Source organism: Panthera pardus, unplaced genomic scaffold (genome assembly GCF_024362965.1).
Source record: "Panthera pardus isolate Hobbes unplaced genomic scaffold, ASM2436296v1 HiC_scaffold_8, whole genome shotgun sequence".
Taxonomy (NCBI): Eukaryota; Metazoa; Chordata; class Mammalia; order Carnivora; family Felidae; genus Panthera; species Panthera pardus.
This window is the reverse complement of record NW_026527013.1, coordinates 11581586-11591772: the sequence shown is the minus strand read 5'-3', so window position 1 is coordinate 11591772 and position 10187 is coordinate 11581586. Positions and strand designations below refer to the sequence as shown.

The following is a 10187-nucleotide window of genomic DNA, read 5'->3' as shown; positions in this document are numbered from 1 at the left end:
CCCTCCTCCCTGCAGCCAAATTACCATGGGGGACAGCCTGGCCTCTTTCTCCTCCTCCTCATGGTGGCCCGTGTGACCCCTGGTCTGTCCACTCCTCCTCCTTTCTTTGCTTCCTCCTGTGGGTGCAAACCTGTGTCTCTGCTGCCATTTCCCTCTCTAGTTCAGCCTTCCAGGCTGAGCTCCACTGGACCCTCCTTTGGGGAGCCCTCTCTCAGGGAGGAAGGTATACCCCCAGCCCCTGGAACAAAGCCAGACATAAAGCCAGAGATTTATACCCACCTGTTGAATAAATGAATGAACAAATCAGTAACTACCCTCAAGCAGGGCCCTCACCAACCCCTCTGCGTGCCCCTCCCACACTCTGTCCCTCCCTCTGGCCCAGCTCTGAACCCCCAGAGCTGCTGGTTTCTGTGTCGGGCTTTTTCTTCCACGGAATGAGGGCTCCTCCAGGGCTGGGCTTGGCGCCTTTCGGGGTCCCCATTATCCCCGCATGGACAGAGTGGGCTGCAGGGAGGCTTTGCAGCATGACTGATTTGGGAAAAGCCAGTTGATCAAATTGAGCAAGGCTGAGCAGCAGAGAAGCTGTGAAGGGAATGGGTGGGGCTGGGGGCTGGGGTGGACCTTTGGGGTTCACACAGGGTAGTAAGGAGGAAGAGGGGTGCTTTCCAGGAGAGCTGAGAGTAAGAAGATGTGTGTGTGTGTGTGTGTGTGTGTGTGTGTGTGTGTGTGTGTGTGAGCGCGTGCGCACACATGCATGGGTCTCCTTCCTAATGTGTGTCTGAGGTCTGAGGCTGCAAATGCTGTCCCAGGCTCAAGGCCTGGCTGGGCCTGAGCTTTGGGTTTGTGTTTTATATCTTAAGTCCCCGTGAAGCTCTGTGCATACGTCTGCAATGGAGCAGGGTGGTTGTGTGCGCGTGAGATTCTTAGGACGTGCCTGGCCTCAGTTTTGGAGGATCTGTGGATCTGTGTTTGTGCCCTGGCTCTGTGTGCGTCCCTGGGCTCTGAGTGTGTGTTGGGAGCGTGGGTGTTCACGAAGCTGGTGTGTCTGTCAGTGTGGGTTCAGCCCACGCCTCACCGCATGGCTGGCCTGAATTTCCAAGGATCTGCGGGTCCCTGGCTGTGTGGGTGGAGGGTGGGCAGGGACCCCGGGAGGCCGGGCTGGGGTGGGGGTGGGGGGGCGGGGGAGCGCAGGGCCGGCCCCGGGGCGGGGCGAGCCGCCCAGGGCTGGGGGCGGGGCGGCCCGGCAGCCTCACTTTGGCGAAGTTGGCGGCGCGGAGGCTGGCCCGGGACGCGCCCGGAGCCCAGGGAAGAAGGGAGGAGGGAGGAGGGAGGGTCGCGGCCGGCCGCCATGGGGCCGGGGACCCGGGGCCGCCGCCGCCGCCGCCGCCCGATGTCGGCGCCGCCACCGCTGCCGCCCGTGCGGGCGCTGCCCCTGTTGCTACTGCTCGCGGGGCCCGGGGCTGCAGGTGAGGGGCTGGGACCTGGTGGTCGGGACTGGGTGGGTGGGTTGGGGGAGGGTAAGAGCGGAGTTTAAGGACCCCGGAGTCTGGGGCTGGAGGGCTGGCCTCGGAGCCAAGGACCAGAGCAGGGGCTGTGAGCACAGGAGTCCGGGGGCTACGTGCCAATCCCGGGGGTGCAGGGACTCAATGGGGGGAGGGGGCAGGGCCCCAGAGGTCCGCAGAATACGGATCCGGGAGCGATCAGAATGTGGGGGGGGGGGGGGGTGAAGGGACCCAGGAATCAGGGGCTGGGAACTTGAGGTGCAGGGATCAGGGACGCGAGATCGGGGGGATCAAGGGTCTGGAGCACGCTCCCAATGCACGCCCGTCCGGAGTCCTGGGAAGGTCACGAACTGGAGCCTCAGGACCCCCAGGCTGGGGACCCCTCGCACAAAAGCCCCCCTACACACCCAGGGTCGGCCAGGCGGGGCGGGCGACGGGGAGGGGGGCGCGAAGTTCTCGGAGCTCTGAACTCGGGGAAAACTTCTCAGGCCGGAGCGCGGCAAGACCCGGAGCTGGAGTCGGAGCTGGAGCCACAGCGGCGCCCGCGCCCCTTTCCCCGCCCGCGGCCCCGCTCCCTCCCCCGGCCGCCGGGACCTGGCGGCCCCGGGACCCCGCCCCCGCGAGGGGAGGGAAAAGGAGGGCGGGGGGCGCGAGCCCACGTGCTCCGCTCCAGCGGCCCAGTCCCCGCAGCCCGAGCCCCTCCCCAGCCGGCCCGGGCCCCCTGCCCCTCCCCCTCCCCGCTCTCCCTTCCCCCGCTCGGGACAATGGCCGCGCCGTCTAGACACCCCCTCCCCCCCGGCCGGCCTCGCGCTTTCTTTGCCAGACAAAGCGGGACGGGCGGCGGGGCCTGGGCGGGGGCTGCGGGGGCGCACACCCCCAAGGGAGGCCTGGCCGGCGGAAGAGGGACGCGGGCCGAGCGGCCGGGGTCCGGGGTCCCGGGGAGCCGCGGCGGGGTTCAGCGCCGGGAGGGAAGGGCCTCCACCGCCCAGCCGGGTGCCCAACCGGGCAGGATCGGGCAGGAGCTGCCGCCCCCGCGGGGCCAGCGCGCACACACATGGCCTGTCACACACTCGCAGGCACACACACAGCCCTGGGTCACACATACAGAGATGTAGACGTGCGCACACACACGACATCCGCAGACGTGGATACGCAGCTCACACACTGACATACGAACTCCTGCCATCACCCGTGTTCGTAGGTACCGTGGATCACCAGCCCCGGGCCTTGCACACGTCGACTGCACACATTGAGCACATGTAGACACGATCCAAGATATGCCCACACCCAGTTTATACATGCAGACAGACAGTCACATCCAACCCATACACAGACCCACCTGAGGATCCACAGGTCACACACAGGCGCACAGCTGTATACGCAGATAACTGGTTCACATGCAGGGACCCACAACACATCCAGCCTGCACATACATGCACAGGCATCTGGACACCCATGGACTTGAAGCACACACACATGTGGCTCCTCATGTGGCCCCTTGGGTGAGTTCACAAACACCCACCGGCCCCTGTCTGGGTGATAGTGTCCTGTCTCTGCTTGTCCCCTGAGGAAGGGGACACAGGCCATGTTGTCCTATTCTCCAGCTCACCTTGTTCTGTCTCTCCCTCTGTCTTTGTCATCTCTGTCTCCTCTCTGAGGCAGCCTGCTTCTAGTTTCCTTTTTTGTGTCTGTCTTTCTCTGTCTCCCTCCATCTCTCCTCTCTTTCCATCTATCTGTGACTCGTTCATGTGCACGCGCGCGCACACACACACACACACACACACACACACACACAGAGGCCCCACACCTGCCGTCACACACAACTCTCCACTAGCTGACACCCAGCCACACCCCAGACCAGTCTGGCGGGACAGTTAGACTGCCACACCTCAGAGGGACATAGCCCTCAGGGATGGGGACGCTGGACAGGGCAGCACATGTCTAGTGCCAGCCGCCCCTCCCTTCAAACCACACCCTGTCCCTGTAACACCCAGTGTTGGCTGTGCAAGGGGTACCTGCCTTGGCCCCTCTCACCAGAGCCCTGTTCAGGTCTGCCCAGCTGGAGTAGATGTCCAACATCGGGGAAAGTAAGAACCATGGGCCCAGGTCTCCTTACCCTGCCCTCTCCATTACCCTGGGATCTGGGCACACAGCCCCAGACCTCCCTTTAACACTCAGCACCCTCACTTCCTGCCTTTGCACCCCCCATTCTGGCAGCTTCCTGAGTCCCCACATCTGGCACGAGTCAGCACCTCCTCCTGCCCGCCCCTGCCTTGTGGTTCCCAGGGCTTGAGCGGGCAGGGACAGCTGCAGCCCCAACAGCTGGGGCTGGGGCGGGGGGCCGTGGGAACTGTGGGTGGGGGGGCTCCATGCCCCACAGAGACACCCCCAGCCCGTGGCAGCTGTTGCCTGGGGGAGGGAAAGATGGGCTGTGTCACTCTGAGCTGGGGTTTCTTGGGTGCCTGGCTGACCCCCCACTTTCCTTCGCCTCCCTCCCCCCACCACAGCCCCCCCTTGCCTGGACGGAAGCCCGTGTATGAATGGAGGTCGCTGCACCCAGCTGCCCTCCCGGGAGGCTGCCTGCCTGTGAGTGCCTGGCTCCGAGCCATCAGTGGGTCCTGTGTGGGGAGGTAGTCTGTCTTCTCCTCTGGCCTCTGTGTCCACCATGGGTGTCTCTACCATTTCCTACTTGTGTATGGCTTGGGTAACCTCTTGTTTCCCCACTGGAATCGAGCAGGGTTAAGAACTGAGTAAGGTTAAGAGCAAGGGCTCTGCAGGCCGCCTGGCCTGGGTTCAAATCCCACATCGTGTTGCTCACTGCCTGGGACTCAAACCCTTTAAACTTCAGCGTCCTTGTCTGAAAAACAGGCACACTAACACCTGCTTCACAGAGTTGTTGGCCGCCTGAGGTCACACGTAAAGCCTCTGATGGAGGTAGTTATTATTCAATTAACAGATCTTCAGGGACCAATCCCAGTGGCTTGGCAGTACAGGGTACCCCAACTGGATCCTCCCATATATCAACATTTAGTGGTGGGGGCACAGTGGTGGGGGTCACGGGGGCACCATGACCTTGGGTTAGTCACCTCTCTCTGAATCTCACTGCATCTGTGAAATAGGGGTGCTTCTTCATGGCTTGTGACCATGAAGGATTTCAAGAATTCGGTTGTTGGATCATACAAGGCAAGGCAGAGGGCTGGGAGGAGCAGAGCAGGGGCTGGGAAAGAACTGAGCAGAGGGAGACAGAGCTCAGTTTGAATTCTGGGCTCCGGGAGGGGCACCTGGGTGGCTCAGTCTGTTAAGCCTCTGACTTTGGCTTAGGTCAGGACCTCCAGGTTCATGAGTTCAAGCCCTCATCGGGCTTGGTGCTGACAGCTCAGAGTCTGGAGCCTGCCTGCTTGGCATTCTGTGTCTTCCCGCCTCCCTCTCTCTCTCTCTCTCTCTCTCTCTCTGCTCCTCCCCCACTCGCTTTCTCTCTTTCGTTCTCTCTCAAAAATAAATAAACATCAAAAAATTGAATTATGGACCCGGGGGTACCCTGAGCAGGTGCTTTGAGCTCTCTGAACCTCAGCTTTTGCATCTGGAAAATGGGGCAGTACTTCCTTCTTTATGAGGTTGATTTTGATGTGATGAACTCAGCATAGTGCTCAGCCTACAGTAAATGCTCCATAAATAATAATAATGATGGTAGGGGCTCAGGAAATAGGTGCCATAGAGGGCAACGTCTCAAGGTTATGGGGGAAATGCTTGATCCCTTTTATAATATCATCATTAGTAATAGCTCGTCACCTAGTAGCCATTATTGATTCATTAACGGATTCATTTATTCAAGACCATGTGTGCCAGGCCCAAGCTGGGTGGTTCTGGGGTGACTTTAGATCCAGGAGAGCCCCTTTGAAGTTACACACGTACTTTGACTGGAGCCCCACTTGGGCTCACCCAGGTGGGGGCTCAGCCTGGCTGAGCGGGCTCCTCGGGTTGGGAGTCTGCCATGGTGGGACGTGAGGGAAAAAGTGACCTTATCTGGAGCCACACACCTGGGAGGCGGAGCCGCGGAGCTGAGCGCCTGCGCCGTGGAGCTCCGCACCTGGAATACTGCCGACAGGTGAATGCTGCCGCAGCTGCCCTGCCCCTCAACAGGTGAATCACCGGCTCGCGCGGCCGCCCGGAGCCCGGACTACCCGGGATGGAGCGGGCTCTCCCCGGAGGTGGACCGTGGGAACCACTCCCCACGGCCCCCCAGTCTCTTTCAAGATTCTAAATACTCGTATCTTTTCAGGGACGCCCCCATCTGTCACCCCTCCACGGATCCCCCAAACCTCTTCCTCGAAGTAGCCTCTCAAGCCCTGGTGTCTGTTTCCTAGCCCTCGCCGCACCCCCTTCCCTTCCCCTCCCGCCGACCCCCAACCAAGTCTCCTCCCCCCCCCCCCCCCCCGCCTTGGTTTCCCCCAAAGCCCAGTCAGTGGGGCGGGGCGCGGGCGGAGGCTGGAACCGGCCCGACCGGTCGGCAGGGGAGCGGGGCGCAGAGCGTGGGAACCCGCCCGGGGCGTCGGGAGGGGGCCCGCGCGGCCGCGCCCTGCTTGGCGGTGGGACCCGCAATCCCGGGAGCCCGGCGCGGCGCGCCCCCTCTCGGCGTGCAGTCGTGACCGACGTTCTTGCCCTGAGGGTCTTTGGGGAGGGGTCTGGGAGCCGGGCCCTCCCGTCTTGACACCATCGGCACCCCTGCCCTGCCCTGGCCTGTTTCACTGGGGGCCAGGGTGGGGGGAATCTTGTGGGTGACGCTAGGGACTGAGTCAGCTGCCTGAGGCTAGCCCCAAGCGACTGGGACAAGCCAGAGGGAGGGACTGCGCGAGGGGTGGGCAGCGTCGGGGGCGGGGTCTGGGCCTTCTCACCATTCCAACCTTCCCCTCCCCACCCCCCCATCCCGTCCCCCTGCCCCTCCTATCCCCGCTTCTCCCCTCCCCCCTCCCCCGCCGGTGTCTCTCTGGAGGTTTCCGGTCTCAAGACCAACTGTTTTATTTCCCTCCTACTCAAGGTTGCCTTGGTCGGTTTGGGGAAGGGGCTGCAGGCTGAAGGACTCTATCCCAGTAAGAGGGCGCCAGAACTGGTGTCTACCTCCCCCTCCCAATGGCAGGAAGGGTCGAATGTGCCTCCAGGAAAGGCCAGGAGGATGTGGGAGAGTTAGGGTCTGTCCACACAGAGCTGTGGCTGTGAACTGCGTTGTGGCTTAGGGTCTGAATGTTCGCTAGGCCAGTATGTCCAACTGTGTATGTTTCTGCGTGTGTGTGTGTGTGTGTGTGTGCCTGAGAGGTTGTCTTCTGGAGTCTGAGACCTTGTGTTTCTCTCCGCCTGGAAGGCTCTTCCTCACACAGTACCTTCTGCAGTCTGAAAATATCCTTCTTGCCTTCCCTCTTCACTCATCTCCCTTATCCTGTGTCTTAGTTTCCTGGCTGCCATAACAAACCACCAAAAAGCTGGGTGGTTTGAAACAACAGGAATTTATTCTCACAGTTTTGGAGGCCAGAAGTCTGAAATAGAGGTGTTGGCAGCCAGTGTGTCCCCAGTGGCTTTGCAGGAGAGTCCTTGCTGGCCTCCTCCACCTTCTAGTGCTTTCAGGTGCTCCTTGGCTAGTGGGTGCAACACTCATATCTGCTTCTGTCTTCAAATGGCCTTTAACGCTTCCTCCCCGATCTCCCTCTGCCAATGGATTTAAGGCCCATTTAGAAAATCCGGGATGATCTCATCTTGATGTCTGTCACTTAGTTACATCCGCAAAGACTCTTTTTTCCAAATAAGGTCAGAGTCACATGTTGTGGGACATGGGCATTTCTTTTCTGGGGCCTCGCTTAAAGCCCACTAAACTCTTGGTGGCCCTCCCCACCCCATGCCGGCATGTTATATAATTCATTATTTGTGTGTCTTCTCTTTGCCCAACTTGGCTGTGAGGATAAGGGGTGGGGGGGCGACTTTTCTTGTGTTTGCGACTGCATTCCTTTTGCTAAGAACATAGTAGGTACTCAGTGAATATTTGTTGCATGGATGGATGAGGGTGCCTGTTCGTTGGGCTGTGTGCTTGCGTGTGTGTGTGTTTTTTAACGTTTATTTATTTTTGAGAGGGAGAGAGAGCGCGTGCGCGCTCACGTGAGCGCACGAGCAGGGGAGGGGCAGAGAGGGGAAGAGAGAGAATCCCAAGTAGGCTCTGTGGTCAGCACAGCTGGATGCAGGGCTCTATCTCACTAAGCGTGAGATCATGACCTGAGCCGAAATCCACAGTCGATGCTTAACTGGCTGAGCGGTCCAGGCGCCCCTGCTTGGTGTTTCTGCCAGTCCTGTGTGTATCTGTGTCTGGGCTTCTCCTGCCCCATACCACCCTAGTACTGCCCGGTACTAAGCTATCTCTGCCCACAGGTGCCCTCCAGGATGGGTGGGCGAGCGGTGCCAGCTGGAGGACCCCTGCCATTCGGGCCCCTGTGCTGGCCGTGGTGTCTGCCAGAGCTCGGTGGTGGCAGGCGCTGCCCGGTTCTCCTGCCGCTGCCCCCGTGGCTTCCGGGGTAAGGGACGGTCTGGGGGAGGGGAGCCCAAGGCAGGCGAGGATGGGCATGGCCCAAGCTCACCCTCTCCTGGTCCCTCTAGGTCCCGACTGCTCTCTGCCGGACCCCTGCCTCAGCAGCCCCTGTGCCCATGGTGCCCGCTGCTCCGTGGGGCCCGATGGCCGCTACCTCTGCTCCTGCCCGCCTGGCTACCAGGGCCGCAGCTGCCGAAGCGATGTGGATGAGTGCCGGGTGGGAGGGCCATGCCGCCACGGTGGCACCTGCCTCAACACGCCTGGTTCCTTCCGCTGCCAGTGCCCAGCTGGCTACACGGGGCCACTGTGTGAGAACGCTGCAGTGCCCTGCGCCCCCTCGCCGTGCCGAAACGGGGGCACGTGTAGACAGAGTGGCGACCTCACCTACGACTGTGCCTGCCTTCCTGGTGAGGGAGCCGCTCCCTGGGGAGGGCAGCAGGAGTGGACAGACAGCAGGCCAGCCTGGCACTGACCATCTTTGCCTTCTCTTCCTCTGCTAGGGTTCGAGGGCCAGAACTGTGAAGTGAATGTGGATGACTGTCCAGGGCACCGCTGTCTAAATGGGGGCACGTGTGTGGATGGCGTCAACACCTACAACTGCCAGTGCCCTCCTGAGTGGACAGGTGAGCCCCAGGGCCGAGAATAGCCAGGTGGCAGACCTTGGGTGTGCCTGCAGCCCGGTGGCTGGACTGGCGTGTCTGTGTGCCACAGGCCAATTCTGCACGGAGGACGTGGATGAATGCCAGCTGCAGCCCAATGCTTGCCACAACGGGGGCACCTGTTTCAACACACTGGGTGGCCACAGCTGTGTGTGTGTCAACGGCTGGACAGGCGAGAGCTGCAGTCAGAATATCGATGACTGTGCCACGGCCGTGTGCTTCCATGGGGCCACCTGCCATGACCGCGTGGCCTCGTTCTACTGTGCCTGTCCCATGGGCAAGACTGGTGAGTGGCTGTTTTCCTTGCAGGCAGCAGGGAGCCAGTGATGGTTCCACGGTGGGGGAAAGGATGGAGTCTGACTTGAGCGTTAGGATGATTAGGTTGGAGGCCAGCTATGGGGTGCAGGATGAGCCTGGAAGAGGCCGGCCCACAGTCCGGGGCAGTAGCCATGGGAATGGAGAGCTATCCCGTGACCGAGGAGAGGGGACCTTTGCAAGTGGCAAAGGGTCAGGGAAGGTGCTTGGGAGGGGGACTTGGGTGTGGAGGGCAGGGCATGTCAGGGAGAGGCTACTGCAGAAGCCAAGGCTTGAGGGTATAGAATCAGAAAAGGAGTCAACAAATTTTAAAACAATATGTGGGTGTTTCCAACTCATTTGCAAACGGTTCAGGAAAAAGATACATAGAGCTTACGGTAGTTGAAGCTAGGTGGTGGGTGTATGAATTAGCTCTTCAGTACATTGGGAAGTTTGCGTTATAAATGATCGGGAAAAATAGCCTACTGGATACCCTGCAGGTTAATAGAAACAAAAGCACAAACCAATATGTGGGGGATGTGGGACCTTTGGGCAGAGCTGGAGGGTCCGCCCTTGAACTCTGCCTGTTCCTTTCCAGGGCTTCTGTGTCATCTGGATGACGCCTGTGTCAGCAACCCCTGTCACGAGGATGCTATCTGTGACACGAACCCGGTGAACGGACGGGCCATCTGCACCTGTCCACCAGGCTTCACCGGCGGGGCATGTGACCAGGATGTGGATGAGTGCTCCATTGGTGAGGGGGGCGCGGTCTGAGAGTTGGGAGGGAGGGGAGAGGCAGGTCCTTAGCCACCCCCACTCACACTGGCGGTGCCTGCTCTTGCAGGCGCCAACCCGTGTGAGCACCTGGGCCGGTGTGTGAACACACAGGGCTCATTCCTGTGCCAGTGTGGCCGTGGGTACACAGGCCCGCGCTGCGAGACCGACGTCAACGAGTGCCTATCGGGGCCCTGCCGCAACCAGGCCACGTGCCTCGACCGCATAGGCCAGTTCACCTGCATCTGCATGGCAGGTGCGTGGGGGGGTGTGGTGGGGGCGGAGCCTGAGGCTGGGGGTGAGCGAGGGAAGCCTGCAGACAGCAAGGAGCACCCCCCCACACACACAGTGACACTGGGTCTGCAATGGGACCCTGAGAGACTGAAGCCTGGA

At 60.8% G+C, this 10187-nt stretch overlaps 1 protein-coding gene across 1 annotated transcript in view; it reads left to right on the top strand.

The window, feature by feature from the left end:
• Positions 1-1258: 1258 nt before the first annotated feature.
• The window catches only part of NOTCH3 (notch receptor 3), a 35918-nt gene continuing 26989 nt past the window's right edge, over positions 1259-10187 (top strand). The window contains 8 exon segments of the mRNA XM_053896634.1: positions 1259-1466; positions 4010-4088; positions 7911-8053; positions 8136-8474; positions 8568-8690; positions 8779-9012; positions 9619-9774; positions 9865-10050. Coding sequence (XP_053752609.1) covers positions 1349-1466; positions 4010-4088; positions 7911-8053; positions 8136-8474; positions 8568-8690; positions 8779-9012; positions 9619-9774; positions 9865-10050 — 1378 coding nt within the window. The 5' untranslated portion in view covers positions 1259-1348.